Here is a 17,358-nt window from a genome sequence, read left to right on the forward strand (position 1 = left end):
CGTGATCTTGACTACAAAAAGAGCCTTCTCCCCACAAACTTTTCACTTCATATATCATCAAAAATAATTCACGCGCAAATTGAAACCTTTTCACGACGGTTTGGATTTTTTGGAATGATGGACCTCTTATATTGACTAACTTTTTTGTACATTTTAATGTAATTTGACTCATTTTTCGATTCCAGACCTCATTTTTCCTTCGATGAGAATAACAAAAATGGTTAGCGAAGCAATAATGAGGAGTTTATCTCCCTTAGCTGTGGAAATGCTCGATAGTTCGCGACTACATCAGTACTAAAAATCACAGATCAAGATATAACGAACACAGAAAACCAAGAAAGAAAGAGGAATCATTGGAAAGCGAGCCCCTAGATCAACAGACACGTTCGAAACAAGCAGAAAACGACATGAGGAAACGTCATTCTACGGCGAATGGCAATTCCGCCTCAATATACTCAAAACCAAGGTGCAAACGTTGGAGCAGGAGGAAGGGAAGACTTTAGAGCAAAAAAGCCCACTCGAGAAGTGTCAGCACAACGAGCGGGTGATCATCGATTCTTCGGCGAACGACAGAAATATTCGCACGAATACAGAGTACCAAAATTCACGCTAGAAATGCCAGCTTTGCTTCAAGTGACCGGATAGATGTGCTTAGACAGTGGAGATACGAAATCTCATGCGTGAAGTGATTCAAAGAATCTGCCAAAACCAGTCGACGGCTGGCATATTCTGGAAACTACGCTTATCCTCTGGAAACGAGAATGTAGAGGAAGTCGACGGAACTTGAAATTGGTAAGCTCGGAGACATGGAATATGGAATAGCAGACGCTACAAAAAGCTGGCAAGCAGAGATATAATACCATATAGCCTACAATGTAGCAGCAAAACTAGAAAAACTAGCCATGCAACTTCTAGTTTGCAGAAAAGGCTAGCGTTTTCATCATCATCTACTTCTTCTTCCTCTTCTTCTTCTTCTCCAAGTGACTTTTTCTCCAAGTGGCTCTTTCTCGTGGCCCTCCATTATCACGGAACTGCATGCAGTCCCGCAGAACTAATCACTTCAACGAAACCTCAGAACTACTGGTATGAAGCTGTCTCGCGCATCACTGGTGCAGCTTCGTTGATGGTTTGACTCGTATGTTACAGCCTAATCGCATGGCCATATGTGCTGAGAGACTAGACTCTAGACTTTGTTCGTAGTATGAAAAGACTTTGAGATATACTTTGATTGACATATACTTTGATTAGTATATACTGGGATGCGAAGACTCAACACCTATACACAGTACATCCTACGAACCTTCAGCTCTCTTTTGAGAGTCTGTAGAGCTAAGATTGAGTTGCAAATGGAATTAAAAGAATTGGAAGAAGAGAGGTGTCAGAGATATAGCAAAGGATTATATTATGATTTTACAATAGCAATACCTACGAAAAGTTGAATACTAGCTTTAAACACAGATACAAAAATTATAGAAACCCTAATCAAATTCAATATCTACTATCGATTATTACTTTATAGAAATAAAATACATAATAAATCTCTTCTCTTTAAAAGAATCTTTTCAATATAAAGCTTGTCGTCACTCTACTTATATTACAATCCCTTTTTTAATACCCTTTAGCTTTCAGCTACTCAAATACCACAATAATATAATATAAAGAATATTATCATCTTCAAATTAATACTATATTCTAAGTATCAATACAATATAACATTTTTCCTTTTAATTTTCGAATTTTCGAATTTTCCGAATTGATTTGTATATAGGCTTAGGGCTCGGCTTTGCCCCATTATTGTTAACAGTTTCGACTATATACATTTAATAAGAGCTGGAGGATATCAAGTTTATGAAAATATATAAGGGGCTAGTTTAAAAGAAATAAAGATAGAGAAGAGTGGTGATTTTTATTACTATCTTATTAGTAAGAGGACTTTTTGCTATATTGGAGGCAATTCGGGAGGGGATAACTCTTGCCTTTTATAAAAAGGGAGGAATAGCAAATTGAATTTAGGATTTTAAAAAAAGAGAAATTGGATATTAGGATATTTTAATTGGATTAGGGGAGGGGAAGAATCAGAAAGGAAGTATCTCAGAAAATGAAAACAATTATCTCTATTTGCATTCCGAATAAAAATCGGGCTTAGTTTCCCAATATTTGTTTTTACTCCCCCAAATTGAATATATTTATTATAGATATCCAATAGTATTTGCTAGGCCCCTATAGCCTAGTCGTCCTAAATAGTTATGGACTGAAAAAGGACGTTAATAAAATCAATCAATCAATTAATCGATTAGTATATACTTTGATAGGTATATACTTTGATAGGTATATACTTTGATAGGTATATACTTTGATAGGTATATACTTTGACAGACATATAAGTTGACAGATATGTATTTCGATAGACATATACATTGACAGCTATAAAACCAACTCTACAAGGAAAATTGAAACTGTGCCAGACTCCCACTAAACTTGAAAGTGAGCATACAGTACGTGTGGAGCATTAAGCGAAAATAAGCGAAAAGCCACAGGAAAATGGCTGACTCATCATAAGGAAGTATGAATCAGGTTTAGACTTGCATTGCCTGCGTATTCCAAGGTTCCTTTCATTGAAAATTTTGCTGACGCTTCTGTGCTCGATAGACTTAAACTATAGGAGCGGATATTGAAATTGAAAGGTAGTGCTTGGAGTAAAGATACGTGTCTTGAGGAAAGCAGGTACGTCATTGGAAGACACTGATATACTAATTTATTGTGACTTGACAGCGCCTTGACAGGAGCAAAGCAACGCAAGACAAAGAATATAAAAGAAGGCGGAAGGGAACGCGGTACATCGTTATCTACAAAATGTGTATGGCACATATACATGAATGAAATTGGTTATTATTCATCCTCCGATTATTGATCGGTTTGGTATCATTGGCCATCATCCAAAAACGCCCCATATCTAGATCTGCGAATGCGACTAGAATCATCGGAAGGCGTGAACCCGCAGCCTCATATACCAGAACTATCATAAAGCTTCGCAGCAATTGACTGTCGCATGTCAATGCTGCTGTACGTTTTCGCTCACAGATGGTTGGCTACCTTCTATAAAAACCCACGGTAAACCACTAAAATACACGCTGACATCATGCCTTGTCTATGCAATTGTAAGTCATGTATGTAGTATTCACAACATTGACTTAAAGGACATAGGGTCATCAGATCCTCCCGCAATATCAAAATCTCCGACGTCATCGCCAACTACGCTGCCAATACCTTCTTTACCTTCACCTTCCACGGCATTACCCATTTCATAGGTGATTCTTTTCCAACCACTCTTTTCCGAAGGGTCTTTAATCCACTCTGTAGTTGGGAAATAGTGATCATTCTTCTTCATTGTGATGACCCATGGGACGTTATCAAAGGTTACTACCTTGATGCGGAAATCTTCAGAACAATATTAGTAATTTGTCAATCTGGGAGAGGAAAAAACGGAAACGTACATGTGTTGTCAGGAATCTCGATAACAACTTTCAAGAATGATTCCAAATCAGGTGTTGGTTTCCCATTGACGTGGGTCACAAAGTTTGTTGGGGTGAGGTTGTACTGGTAGGATGGAGATCCTCTTGTTCTCGCCGCAACGTAAACCTCACTATGGAGTTTAGAGATTTGTTGGCGAACAGCATGATGAGGGCGATGTAAAATAGCTCCACAGAAGGAAACGGCTCGATCAGTTTCGAGATCATCTGCTGAAACAGTGTCAAGCTTAATGTGCATTTCCTTACAATCGCGGACAATTACTGCATCGAGAACGTCATGGTCGTACATTACATCAAGTTCATTGACCCGAGTAATTATCTTACCATTGAGAGAAAGAATGATGTCTCCTTCCAAAAGAGCACCCGACTCACTATTTCTCTCAAAGGTGCGCTTTCGTACCATGAAAAGTTGATGGCGAGATCGATTGTCTTCAGCAACCTTACGAATCCATTCTTCAGAGACACCCATGACACGAGCTTGAGCCATTTGAATGGTATTGAATTCAACGCTCAACATGCGTAACTTGGGCTTCTCGTCATTTTGTATTTTTTTAATGACAGGTAAAAGCGTAGGAGTTGCAAGACCAAGATAATATTCGACATCCTTTGAGCTGGATGGAGATCTCTCTCCCAAGTAAGTCAACCACAAGGCTTGGACAATGCCATCTTCACCGATAAGCACACCACTTCCACATTGACCACTCAGGCTTGTGTCAACAGTGATAGCATCGATATTGATGGCCCGATATCTTGGAGATGCAGCATTTGCAGGGATGGCAACAGCAGTAATTTCAGTGATGGTGGTTTTAGCAACGACAATTCGCATGTTAGTGTTGAAACCAATGAAGTATGTTGAAGCTCCTTGGGAAGGCTGCTTATTGCTCAATCTCGCGCTTTGCACAGGGGCAAGAACCAGCGACGGGTCGTATTGGATGATGGCATAATTTTGTAGAGGGTGCAGGAATACTACCTTTCCTTCCACAATGATGGAATCGGCAATTGTGATCGAAATGTCACATAGATCATATGGAACGACGGCTCTAGAGATAACAACCAATCCTTTCTCAGCATCGATAACAACGCCCATACCCCACTTGCGGTTCCGGGGGTAGCCGTCTAGTTTGACAGGCATGTGACATAGCACTCGAACGAAGCTGCGAACAATATCCGCTACCGCTGGATGCTGTGAATTCTCCAGTTGTATGAAATTTGCAGACCTAGCTACAGGTGTTGTGGGTGGAAGAGCGTCGGCTAAATCCGAAAAGTCCCAAAGACCAGTGATGTCATTTCTGACGGCCAATCTCATCTTACTTGACCAATGGCGGTCAATCTGGAGAATGCCGGTATTTAGAGTGTGGAGATCTCGGAGATGTTTGTATGTTACTACAACCCTTTCTCGGTCAGGAATTTTCTTCATGACTTCAATGAAGCTTTTCAAATCAGGCGTCTTCTTATGATCAATGGTTTGAATCATCCAGCCATTATCAGTGCCTTCGAACCGAAATGATCCACTGGCTTCACACATGAAGACACCTTTACAGGCAACACCATACAGACGTGCTTGCTGATACGACAAATCATGAAAGCTGCCTCCTGCGACAGAGACAAAACGGTCTGGTGTAATCATATGAAGATCTCCAACAGCAACCGCAACTTCGATATTTTCTCCGCCACGCTGTATAAGGAAGCTTACCGTCTGACCAACACTGGAATCAAGGATATCATCCAGACGAATGAATTGTGTCAATAATTCGCCGTTGACCTTAAGTAACAGATCTCCTTCTTCAATCAATTTGTGTGACGGTCCTTCTGGAAGAACAATTTCTGCGACGAGCATACCGGTCTCCTTGGGAAATGCTTTTCGGACAATGCCTTCCCAATCGGGTGTTAAACCAAGTCTCCGGCATTCATCAAAAGGCTTGATTAACCATTGACATTGAATTGTTCCCCTGGTAATGGGCTTACCCGCCTGAACGCATTGAAGAGCTCTTAGAGGTCGATCGAGTGGCAAGAAATAATCAGTTGCGGCACCATCACTTCTTCCACCCGCTTGTAGGGCAACGGCGTATCCATCAATCTAGCGGCACATCAGTATTTGAAGGGTAATAAATTGGGAGATATGAATATTCGAACGTACATTAACGACTGGACTTCCAGAACTTCCGCCACTCGCTGCAGCTGCTGCTTGTATATAATTGGTATTGAAATCGCAGTATCCGTCACCGTATTCGGGGGCATTTCTGTCGAGTCTACTGATGACTCCGGATAAAATACTAAGCTTCTCTCCAGCATCGTTACCAACCACTCTAATCTCCGATCCTACCTTGGCAAGATCTGGTCGCAATCCCAGAGCGGTAACAGGCATGTATTTGATAGCTTTAGGGTCGAATCGTAATATACCAAAATCGTGAACGGGGTCGCGGTAAACCGGGTAGGCATCCACTTCTTCGTGGTTATCGAAAACGCAATATCCCCAAAAAGGACCTGATCCAACAACATGGCGATTGGTCAAGATATATCTGCAGACACGTTAATAAAGCTTAAAAGACAAACGGCACGTCCGTCTGACCAGGAAAAACTAACCCCCTTTCTGCATCTACCACAAAGCCAGTAGCTTCGCTGGTTAATGCAGGGTCTGTGTCAAAAGAACAAGTCTGGCAGAATCTGATCGACACTACATTTCGCACCACCCGCTCAATAGTGGCCTGCCATTCAGCTGTATCTGGTGATACATTTGATGGTAATAATTGTGGTCCATCAATGTCGTAATCATCGTCGGAGAGGTCAATTTCTGGAGTATTGACACCCGTTGACTCTTTTCCGTTCAAGGCTCGGAGTTGCTTCTGAGGTCTCTCGGGCCCCGTTGGATGTGACTTTCTCTTTGAACGCGTTGCAACGCCATTGGTGCCAATCATATTGATTGGTTTGTTTTTCCTCAAACAATCAAAAATATGCGTGGTTGAAAGCGCAGATGGAATCAATGAAGGAGAGTTCCGAGTATAGCGCAGAAGTAATTGTCGAATCAGTAAACGGTTTCTCGTCGCAAGGCTTATTGGAAAGTATTTATGTGCAACGAAATGGGAGAAGCCGTGTCTCAATCGCATAGACAATAACACGCAATATAAACGGCCTTGGAATTGGTCGAATCGAATTGTGAATGAATGTGCGAAGAATTGATTTTGAGGTGTTTTACAGTTGGCGTTGTTTGTAGCACTTGGTGGTACTAAGACTAATAAGGAGCAGGATCAAATAAGGGACGGCGCCAAAAATGAAGGAAATAAATAATATCACAAGGAGAGAAAGATTCCCAACGGCGAGTAAGATGATACAAAGTGAGCTTTTGTATGCGCCGTAGGATGTGAGAGGACGAAGCGGGCGTTCCTAGGATGTAATTTGGTGGAGGTGAATCAATAGTTATAACAATGGCAGTACTCGGGTGTACAAGACCTTTTTATTTCTCCAAGGCTGAATGAAACAAGGCTGATGCTGCCGCCACTTAACCCAAATCAGTTTAGTGTATCTTATTCGCCACACCGCTTTACGTTCTACATAGGCAGAATTATTCGTTTGTTGCACCACTTTCTTAACCAGCCAGCACGTGGACGTATCATGCTTTTCAAGGTCCAACATAATATCGAGACCTCTACTCGTATGGTGATCTTAATTTGGATTGGAAGGACCCTCGCATCACTCTGAAATCCTTATTGTGAGGTAAGGAGGAGATGGGGTTTTCCAAAAATACATAGGACCCCGGTACATCATCTCGCAATCTATATGACCGATCCATCGATATCCCATGGGTAGAATAAACCTCTTACCTCTCTTACCTCTCCTCACTCTGCATCGCAATGCCGAGAGATAGGGACGTAATTCTGATTGCATCCAGGATACTAGGTATCATCAAGATACAATCCGATACAAAGCTCTATGTAGGTCATTTACGAGGTCCTTGATCTTCAGAAGCCCCGAGGCTTGATATTTCAATGTAATGTGTCGCTCAGATTCACAGAGTCTAGAAATACAAAGCTAATGGACGAATGCGCCTCTACAATGCTGTCCTCGCTTAGTAATTCTTCCGCTCTTTTACTATAACTGATTGACAACACGAGGTGGGTCGTGGTAGACTGCACAATAGCCTACCTAGGTACACATATTTCATGTAAGATATGGTAGTCAAGTGCCCCCAAGCCATGGATCTCAACTTCCATATGGTATTAAAATGGATCGTTTGTCGCTCGGCGCTCCGCTGTTATTTTGGGCATCTCTTCCATTCCGGTTACCACAAACATGTAAAAGTAAGCCTAGAACATCAGCTACGATCTGAACAAGTTTATCATGCATTCGATTGGAAGTGCAATAAAGCTTCAATTCTTGTTGTCAGGAGAAAATTGGAATGAATCTATTTTCTCATCACTCCAGCTGGCAGGCAGTTTAGTATGCCCAGCGACGCATGTGTATCTTTGCTGTTGGGAAAAACATAGTGATTTGACTATCAACTCACGCTGTCATGTCAGTTCATATCGATCAACTCATCTTTTCGAGCCTCTCACCTGGAGATGCAGAGTCTTACACCAAAATCAACATCTTTGTCCACAGACCAGACAGAACTTCTTTGATATTGAAGCCTAAGCTCACATCTTTTAGCAACATCCTTTAGGATTGAAGGCTATCTTTACATCGCTCAGTGAACAATCATAAGCATCCAATATAGAACCTTGATTGATAACCCTGGATCCTCGATAATTGGCATCCATGCTACAAGGACCGACGAAAAGTCTGTCAGTAGAGATCTCAAGTTGTATAATATGAGCCATCATGTCTCAGAATTTGCTGGGAATCCACTTTGATACAAAATTAGTCACATTTTATCTATTGGGTATTCGACACAAGACGTTTGATGTTAGTTGACAAGTAAACCTAGACTGCTATTATCTAGTACCTATCTCCTTGAAATTGGATAAGATTACATCAAAAATTCACATTAAATTGAAGTTTAATGAAAGATATCCTCATATGATTGGATGAGGCTGTCCGATTTCAGGATCTCTTTGGACATTTAGACATGTATTAGCTAAAGCAAATGCTTATCATAATCTAATTACATGCACAAAGTGCCGATATTGTAGTGAATTTCATTCATTCAGCTGAAGTATTCCAAGGGATACTTCAACTAATTGCTGGAAGTGGCAAGGAAGAAACCCTTCTACCATGTAAATATACCCCACAACCTTGAATATCCTCCATTTTGCCTTAGAGAGTCTCCACTTCCATAAAACAGGCTTCTGATTTAATCATCGACGTCAAACTTTCCACTTGACTGATCTGCCGAATCAATGATACCGTGGTCATAGTCGTCGGAAAAAAAAACTTCATTGTCGCTGACGTCCTCCTCGGTCTTAGACTCGGAGGTGGTCTTCTTATCTACCTTGTTCTGCTTCTTAGCAACACCTAGAAAGCCAGTTTTTAGTATGTTAATGATGCAGCGCTAGGATTAGATGGTCACATACCTTCGTCTTTACCCTCAAGCTCCGCCTTGCGCTTCTTTGAACTACCCTTAGCGACGCCTTCACCCTTCGCTAAAGATACTTATTAGTGATCTAATCATGATTTACGAGCTAGGGATGAGCTGCACGTACCATTTTCCTTCTTAACACTGGCATGAGACTTCTTGAGTGCTTCCCAAATGTGTCTGACAGCCTTTTCGGTGCGGCCCGGAGCCTTGATGGCCTTGAAGTTAGGAACGAAGTTCTTGCCAGCAGCTTGAAAGAGAATCTGGACTACAATCGCATCCTGTGTTTCAATTAGTCGTTTTCGTCAGATGCTAGGAAAGCGATTGTACTTTTTCGGCTTGGGTCCATTGTTTGCCGGAAGAAATTCTATTGCTGGAAGCCTTGACCTTCTTATTGGCCTTTCCCTTAGCGGTGGGGGCAGCTGGTGCAACTTCAGCAGCTAGTTGGGGAATCTCATTGACGGCGGACATTGTTTCAATTGGAATTGGTGATTGTTATGTTTTGATTGTAGAAGTAGTAGCTAGAAATTGTTAGCAAGGTAATGTATGACAAGAAGTTGTACATCATTAGGCTTTGAATGTATGTGGAGACCTAAATACACAAGAGGCTCTTGTAAATTCATAACACTTAAATGTACACAAAGCTGTTGCACATTGTATTGATTTGCATGTTTCTAAAGCTTCTGTATATTTCCAAGACTTGTATGTCTGATATTATGAGAATGTACAATAGACTGTTGGAGAATAGAGGTACTTAATGAGAAATGAGATGCAGGGAACTGGTGTGATTTGTCCGATTTAAATCCACAAGACAAGGCCGTGATAGCAATGACTTGATCACACACAAGCTCTTGTACATTTTAATGACTTGACTGTTCAAGTAAAATCATTGTAAACGGACATACTTGATACGTCGAGGAAGATGTTATAGCTTGCTATATAGGAATGAGATGGAATGGATCAGTGTTGATCAACTTCGACCGAAGCAGACCGAGATCAACCTGCCAAATGGTAAACGTAACATCAAGAAATTTAAATCTTTCGCGCTCTAGCGATGAAGGAGTTGTTTGAATAAAGATATGCGAAAGGTATATGGCTTACCAAGGTACAATGTATGATGATCTATGAACGTGGTTGATAAATGCGTGAACTTGGGAAATTGTTGTTTGGGAATGGGGAAAGTTGGAAGAATTTGGGCGCGAGGAAGACTGATGTATCCCGGAAGTGGTTGTGCGGGGTAACGTACGATTTAGGTGCTTTGTTATGAAGTGAATATAGGCGAGAGTGTCGTGACCGGTCTGGGTTGCTAGGACGTCGTCTAATCAGGAGGCTAGGTATTGGTTTTCGAGGCGAGGCTGGGAGTGTAGCAAGAGAGAAGGAGGATGTAGTTTAGAGAAGAAAGCGTAGCTCTCTTCGGTCGAGTTGATGCTACATATTAGATTGGGAGTTCCATTATATACAGTCGCTCAATGGCAAACTGATGTAAAAGAAGTGATACTAGGTGATCCTTTGACTTTGCGACTTCTTCAGGGCTACAAAGCCGATTCAACTAATTTAAGTTTCTAGAAAAGAGCAGGAGCTAACTCTCTGTCGATCTAAACCTAGCTTTAAGTTGACAAGTTGCATGTAAGGCTTCGCAATCATGGTTTGAGAGATAATCCTACCTTGCTATTCTCCTATCAACCCAATATAGCGAGTTCCTAGCTATCTGCCCCCTTCTGACAGCCACTCTTGCCCTCATTAAGAATCACCGATCACCATATAAAAGCTTCTAAAAGCTAAGCACTGTGCTCTCGTGTGGTTTCTAGATGATTCCATGATGCTACGATGCTTTGTTGTATTCTGACCATTCTGCTAAGTCGCTTTAGACAGCCCCGAGTATTGACATTGTACCCGAAGCCTTGCCTTGCACCTGCGAAGCTTCTAAGCTCACGAGATTCTGCTAGCACATCGTGCTAGATCTTCAGGAAATACCACCAACACCCCAATACTTACCAAAACGCACGGCACTATCTGCGACTCTCTAAAACACTCCATCTCACAGTCAACTCAGATCTCAAGGCTGTTGAGAAATAAGATGCTTGCTCAAAACTTACCTGGCTACTCAACACTCCCAACATTGTGCCAAATCTTTGCACAAATCTACAGCAGTAATACAAGACTATTATTCGCCAGTCTCACCCTCTCTACTAGGTACTCTATCTATTCTGCTAGATTGCTTCTGAGAATGAGAATCTATTTTCTTGACCAGAACACACTCTGCATCCCTGGAAACATATGAGATTACCTATCCAACAAAAAACATTTATAATTTGAATTACTTTTACAAAGTTAGAGCATAGCTAGAAACATAACCTATATCATGCGAATCTTTGTTCTAATACTATCAAAGACTATCAACTCGTTTTGAGAATCCTCACTACTCCGAGACTGTGCGGGGGCTTGAAAGAAGAACCTGCGTTCGTCTTATAAACTGTATGAAACTTAATAGCAATCACAAGATGGCAATTTGAGACAATTTTTCTATTACAAAACTTTGGGTACATCAGCTACCTACCCACGCATTCTTTTTTAGCCGAAAACATGGGCAATCTGGAAAAGTTTCCTCTCGATCATATTTTACCTACCCAAAACTTCTCCAGCCAGGATTCAGTACAACTTCTACACTATCGGGCCAATAAATTACTAAGCAAAGATGAATATTGACCTATTTAGAGATCACTGACCGTGATTCTGTTCTGCAGATTATATAGCGCTCCCTCCTTGCGGCCGACTACAGCAACCCTTTGATTTTGCTCGAATCGCTCTCTGCCAAATTACAACAGCAGTCTATCATATTCTGACGAAAAGATGGCTCTGGAGATACTAGACTAAGTCTCACACTACATCCCTGAAGAGCCTCGCAGACGGGGTTTCCAAAGCTTGCGTTTTCAAAGCTTGCAAAACCCTCTGGGAATATTTCACTAACATGACACCAACAGATGCGACAAGCGCATGTGCTATCCTATTCCTTCAGCCACCAAAAATACACAGGCGCCAAACTTCTGCAGATCCGCGACGAATCCCTCTCCCTTACGATTCGTTCATTGTTCTCGAAGTTTCCCGCACACAGGTAAAGGTCGATAATTTACAGCAACTCAAAGTCTGAAACTACATATTGGCATGATACCATTGCGATGCGAGCCTCTCAGGCATTTTTTGGACTAATTCTATCTTTGCGGAACAAAATACTAGGCATTTGAACTTCAATCACTCAGCAGACAGCCTGGAGACTTTTTTGCTTCTCCACAGATCAAGATAAAGGTCTCTACGTTCTTGTCACAAGTCCATATCTCAAGGGTCGTCAAACGAGCGCAATTAAATGAAGTGAGACACGACAACTCAAAGCCAACACGTAAGCCGGTCTCATTATTTGACCTGATACACGTCTGCTGTTGTTGCATTGAGAAAAAATTTCTCATTTTCTTATACGAAATATCCATCCAACACGCCGACTCAAAAAGGAACAATAGAATGGCGGATGATGAGATGATGAGATATTTCTTTTCTGGTTAGCTGACGTGCTAATATTCAAAGAGGCACAAAGTGCATGAATGGGTATCTCTGAGGAGAAATTAGATCTGAGCAACTTCAGCAACTAGATTGCCCGTTTTGTGGCAGCGCATTACAGGATGATAACAGTGGTGGCAATTAGGTATTCTTTAGGCATTGTGTAGCAGAAATGCGAGATATTCAAGTCATGATTAAAACCATTATAGAGTGTTCCAAATTCTGTACAAATCGAGTTCTACTAAACGTAGGCTGTTGTTTACATTTGACTACCGTAACTTTGACCATTTCCGTTGAGCGAACTATCTAGATTGAAAAATTGATCACAAGCACAGAAGTAAGAGTACGCCCAATGAGCGAAAGAGCTTTTGCTACTCCAGTGCCTTGTTGCATGTCATAAAGAGGTAAGGCTATTCTCAAGACCAACAGATCTAACAAAAAGAAGTGCCCTCCAATGAGAAGTGGAGCTTTTGCCATCCCAGGCTCTTGTTGCATGTCGTAAAATGGTGAGGCTACTCACTGAAGTTCATAGATCTGGCAGAAAGAGATACCCATCCAATAAGAGGGAAAGCTCCTGCTAATGAGTTCTCTTGTTGCACATCGCAAAGCGGTAGGCTGAACGGCGGTAGCCTTGCAACGGGCAGAACCAATCGATGGTCAATGGGGGGATGTTCTGGCATCCTTCTTTCTTATGTTGCACGTCGTAAAGCGGTGCGGCTGTACGCGGCTTATATGTCAGCCGGCAGAAATAAGGTGGAGCCATGGAGCACTCTATGGTATACTAATATTTCTAGAACACTTAGTATGCTTCAAGAAGCCCTTGGGGTCATTCAGTAAGGATACAAACAACTTCTACTTCGATGACTGACTGGCATACAGCTTCACACTTTGATATTCGGTTTCTGAAGACATTGAAAGACTTCTGAGAATAACTGCCATCAACTTCCTTGTTTCTCCATAAGCTTAACAATTCAGATCAGTGACATTCCGCATTTAATAATTCAGATTCCAAGTGACAGAGGCATGAAACTTTTCAGAAAGAGCGCCACAGTCTATACTGTATCCGTGAAATGAAGCTACATCCGATAATCCAATCATAAAATACATTTATTCAAGATCCGCCATCTCAGCTCTAGCTAGTGACATTGATGAATGCTACTAAAAGTCCTACCGTCTGTAGCCGACCACATCACGCTTTACATGCAGCTCAATTTTCTTATTGGTCTACGCAGACTGTGTTTGCAATTGTTGCACATCTGAATTTAAGCGACTCAATGCAGCCACTTAAAGATACCTGTTATTTGGTTACTTGACTGAGAATCAAAGTTTTGGTGCATCCGAGCTTTCGTATCCCAAGTTTGTGCGCAAATTATGGAAAACTTCCTCCAACTTACAGAATTCACAAACGCGTTCATGGCGTATCCCCAACAGGTGATCCAGACTACTAGTTTATCTTTATGGTATTCAAATGTTTTTTGAAATCATCATAATCAAGAGAGATTTCCTTTTATGAAAGACTCAATTATCATGGAGCTGAAAACTCTCTCCTTAGCTGGGTTGAATTGCTTTTCTTCAACTTCGAGATCATTTTTCACGATTTAGATTCTTGTGACTGTAGCTAACTCAAATATCTCCTTAGGCTCATCAGAAATCTTGCATCGATCAAGAATCACGTTATTATCTCCTTCGAACGGTACTACGAAAAGCATTTATACGTTGGTGAGGGTGCGGCGTCTTGGAAGACACGCAATGGAACGAATTACTTGAAATGGAAACACTGATACGATGAAGACCGAGCGTACTTGCGATTAACAACTGGAAGGCAATATAAAAAACCGGATGGGAAATATTATTATACAACGGGGTTGGAGCTTTGGGATGGAGTGGGCTTGGAGCTTCTTGGGGTGCGCATCGAGATAAATCACACGGACATTATCACGACTATACATGGGCCCAAAGACGGCGTCACTTCGTACCGCTTCAGCAAAATAATCTATGATACACTTCTCTCAAGTCATTGAGCCATGAATGTATACTACGAGCCACTTTTGAGTTCAAACATATTCAAGGCTTGGAGTTTCCGCTCTAAACCCTATGCTGCCACCAGCTTTAAAGTCGAGATCGAAGAAGCATCTGATCAAAGATGACCATCGATAAGGATTTCTAGAGGCTTGAAGGAAATTTCTCTTAACGCTTCTCTTATCTTCAGGTCTGGTTGTTTACTTCACATTTCATATACAATGTTCTTGAGGATTTAGATATCGGGTTTTCCAAAAATGTTGACAAAACATTCTCCAGGTATGAAATATACCCCATCCAGACAATTGACAACAAATTCTGGAACCAGTTTGGCATTCCTAGTGGATAGAAACAAGATATGCATACAACTTGGGCTGTCTCGAAGTCCAAGAAGTCCAAGAGGTTAAGCGAGTGGGCCCCTGAGCCTTACACTAACCACATTCATGCATACCATGCAGGTGATACTCTGTATACGCAGGTGATACTCTGTACACCCAGGTATTCTGTATCAAAAACTATAATTGAAAAAGTGCACAATACAAAAGGATGTGTGATTGGGAAATATATCAGATGGTTTTACCCTTTGGAAATAGAAATCTCTGACTGACCATGATCTTAATCAGAAATTTGAGTAAGTCACGAGTGTGACACGTGCAAGAAAGACTTACACTCATGAAACTTTACAAGACAAGTTGAACTTTGTTCATCCAGGCTCAAGAACCTCTGGACAATAGACTGACAACAAATAGGTATAGACTTAGCCTGTCTTGAGTAAGACTTGCAAATATTTTGGAAAGACGCAAAAATTAATGAGTTCGCTGATAAGGTGGTAAAAGTTGGAGAGCCATCCCTATGGCTGGACTTGTACAGGTGAGTTGTTTCGTTTATTTTCTCAACAAAATGAGACAACTTCTCATGCTTCTGAGCTTTGCCATTTCTTCTCGCACCTTATCCCAGTCCTTTCTGGCTAGCTGATTCTTAGCAATTTTCAAGAAACATATTCTATAGAGGACGCATTTACACATTCTCTTTGTTGATTGCACTTGCTGAGAATGAGAATCTTGAAGAGAACATCAAGGATTTTGAAGATTCTTTGATGTTATGCTATGCTTCCGTTCATGAATTTAGAGTCAGGTCTGACTTTTCAACTCTAGAACCTGTTTATTCATCTATTCTCATGAACCAACAGAGGTTGTTTTTGTCAGGTTTACAGTGGTTCTTGTTTACTATCTTGTCCTGAAGCTCAGGCCTCTCTGCAACCTTACCCTTTCAACCAACCAACATTGATTCTTGTGACTTTCACGGGACTTCGGGACCACTTCGGACTTTGCAGAATTTTGTTGCACGTCAGAAATAGTTGATTTTCGAATTTTACCCAACTTTTCCTCAAAAAACTCCCTGAAGCTTTTTTGGAAGAAAAGTTGAAATCACAACGAAAATGAAAAAGTTGTCGTTTGGGACAACTCTTGGACAGTGGGAATAGTTAGTCTTGGGAAACTTGGAAATGAAGTAAAAGAGTTGAAAAGTTAAATTTTGTAGAAGTTATGAGTGATTGAGTATCTGGCTTTGGTATGTTCACTTGATGTTGAATTAAAATCACCCTTCTCAGTTCAAGAACTATTTTAGCCACAATTGTTACTCTAGATGTCTCTGGAGAGCTTATTATAAGAAATTAGGAGTTTCTAGATGGTTCAGGCTAAAAACAAATGGAAGGTGCACATAATGAAAGCTCATATGTCTGCATAGCAAGTGATGAGAGTTTGGGGGTTTCATGTGGAGTTCATGAAGACCTCAAAAGATCAAACCACCAAAAAAACAACTTTATTTTTGGAAATGAAGGTGGATTACTTATGGAATCATTTCTTCTCAGTAAGTTCTTCAACATAAGGAATGTGGCAAATCTTCCTGCTTTGCTACAACCAGATGAAGTTGTCATTTTAGGATTGTGTACTTTTGTGAGGGCTGTGATCAAAGGCTTTCTTTGAATTTGTGTGCAATCTAAAATCTAATTAACTTTCCTCAATACCAACTTATCCGCATGGCTTTTAATTCGCTTAAACATATGAGACACATGCAACTCTACGGCGAAGGTTAAATTTTAAAAGAAGAGAAGTCGAGTTGATTTTTACTTCAAAGTATACCCCTTCCCTGATAGTATCTCCGGCTACGCGCTCTCCCATAAGATCTTCCGTTACGAAACACACTCCTATAGTGCACACCATTCTGTCTCACGAGGCTCCTTACGATCAATACAGACGCATCAGATAAATGTGCTTTCTGTCTGCTCGATCAGATAAGGCAAAGTATGCTGGCTCAGTCGGATCAACTATTCCAGACAAGTGGAGTGGTTCAAAAGAATGCAAAAGAATGGATACTCCATTCTTTTGAAGGAAATTTCGGACTCTGTTTGGTGAAGGAAATATCTCGATAACTTTAGGTAGATCGCTTGTCCACAACTCACAGCAAATCAGATGGACCACTACAGGTTTCAGAATACCCGTTTAGCCAAATTAAGTATCAAAATGACCTAAATTTTAGCACATCTCCACAAATTGCAGTGATCTGAATTAGTTCTTTACCGTATGATAACAATAATAGTATGAGGAGCATCGAAGTTAGGGAAAGTGGTCAAGTCGCTCATATACCAAAGCTACGGATACAAATTGGGGGAGTTGGTTTTCAGGAAATGATCCTGGTGCGCTACTTGTACCCGCCTTTATGTGACTAAACAAACATGACTTAAAGTCAGTA

The 17,358-nt window shown here is 41.1% G+C and overlaps 3 protein-coding genes across 3 annotated transcripts; 1 reads left to right on the forward strand and 2 right to left on the reverse strand.

Annotated features, from left to right (window-relative positions):
• Positions 1-432: 432 nt before the first annotated feature.
• Positions 433-645, forward strand: EAF02_003742 (uncharacterized protein; the record flags this gene model as incomplete). The annotated part of the gene is made up of 1 exon (XM_038899790.1): positions 433-645. The coding sequence occupies one exon, from the start codon at positions 433-435 to the stop codon at positions 643-645; it is 213 nt and encodes a 70-aa protein (XP_038760717.1).
• Positions 646-2,744: 2,099 nt separating this feature from the next.
• On the reverse strand, positions 2,745-6,933 carry EAF02_003743 (uncharacterized protein). The gene is made up of 4 exons (XM_038899791.1): positions 6,114-6,933; positions 5,668-6,049; positions 3,495-5,607; positions 2,745-3,438 (listed from the first exon to the last, which is right to left on the reverse strand). The coding sequence occupies exons 1-4, from the start codon at positions 6,632-6,634 to the stop codon at positions 3,179-3,181; spliced, it is 3,276 nt and encodes a 1,091-aa protein (XP_038760718.1). The 5' UTR covers positions 6,635-6,933; the 3' UTR covers positions 2,745-3,178.
• A 1,884-nt stretch (positions 6,934-8,817) lies between these two features.
• On the reverse strand, positions 8,818-9,510 carry EAF02_003744 (uncharacterized protein; the record flags this gene model as incomplete). Its single annotated transcript, XM_038899792.1, has 4 exons — positions 8,818-8,978; positions 9,038-9,115; positions 9,167-9,320; positions 9,370-9,510. 4 exons carry the CDS (start codon positions 9,508-9,510, stop codon positions 8,818-8,820), a joined length of 534 nt encoding a protein of 177 aa, XP_038760719.1.
• Positions 9,511-17,358: the final 7,848 nt, after the last annotated feature.

Source organism: Botrytis sinoallii (genome assembly GCF_014898435.1).
Source record: "Botrytis sinoallii strain Bc 23 chromosome Unknown BSIN_005, whole genome shotgun sequence".
Taxonomy (NCBI): Eukaryota; Fungi; Ascomycota; class Leotiomycetes; order Helotiales; family Sclerotiniaceae; genus Botrytis; species Botrytis sinoallii.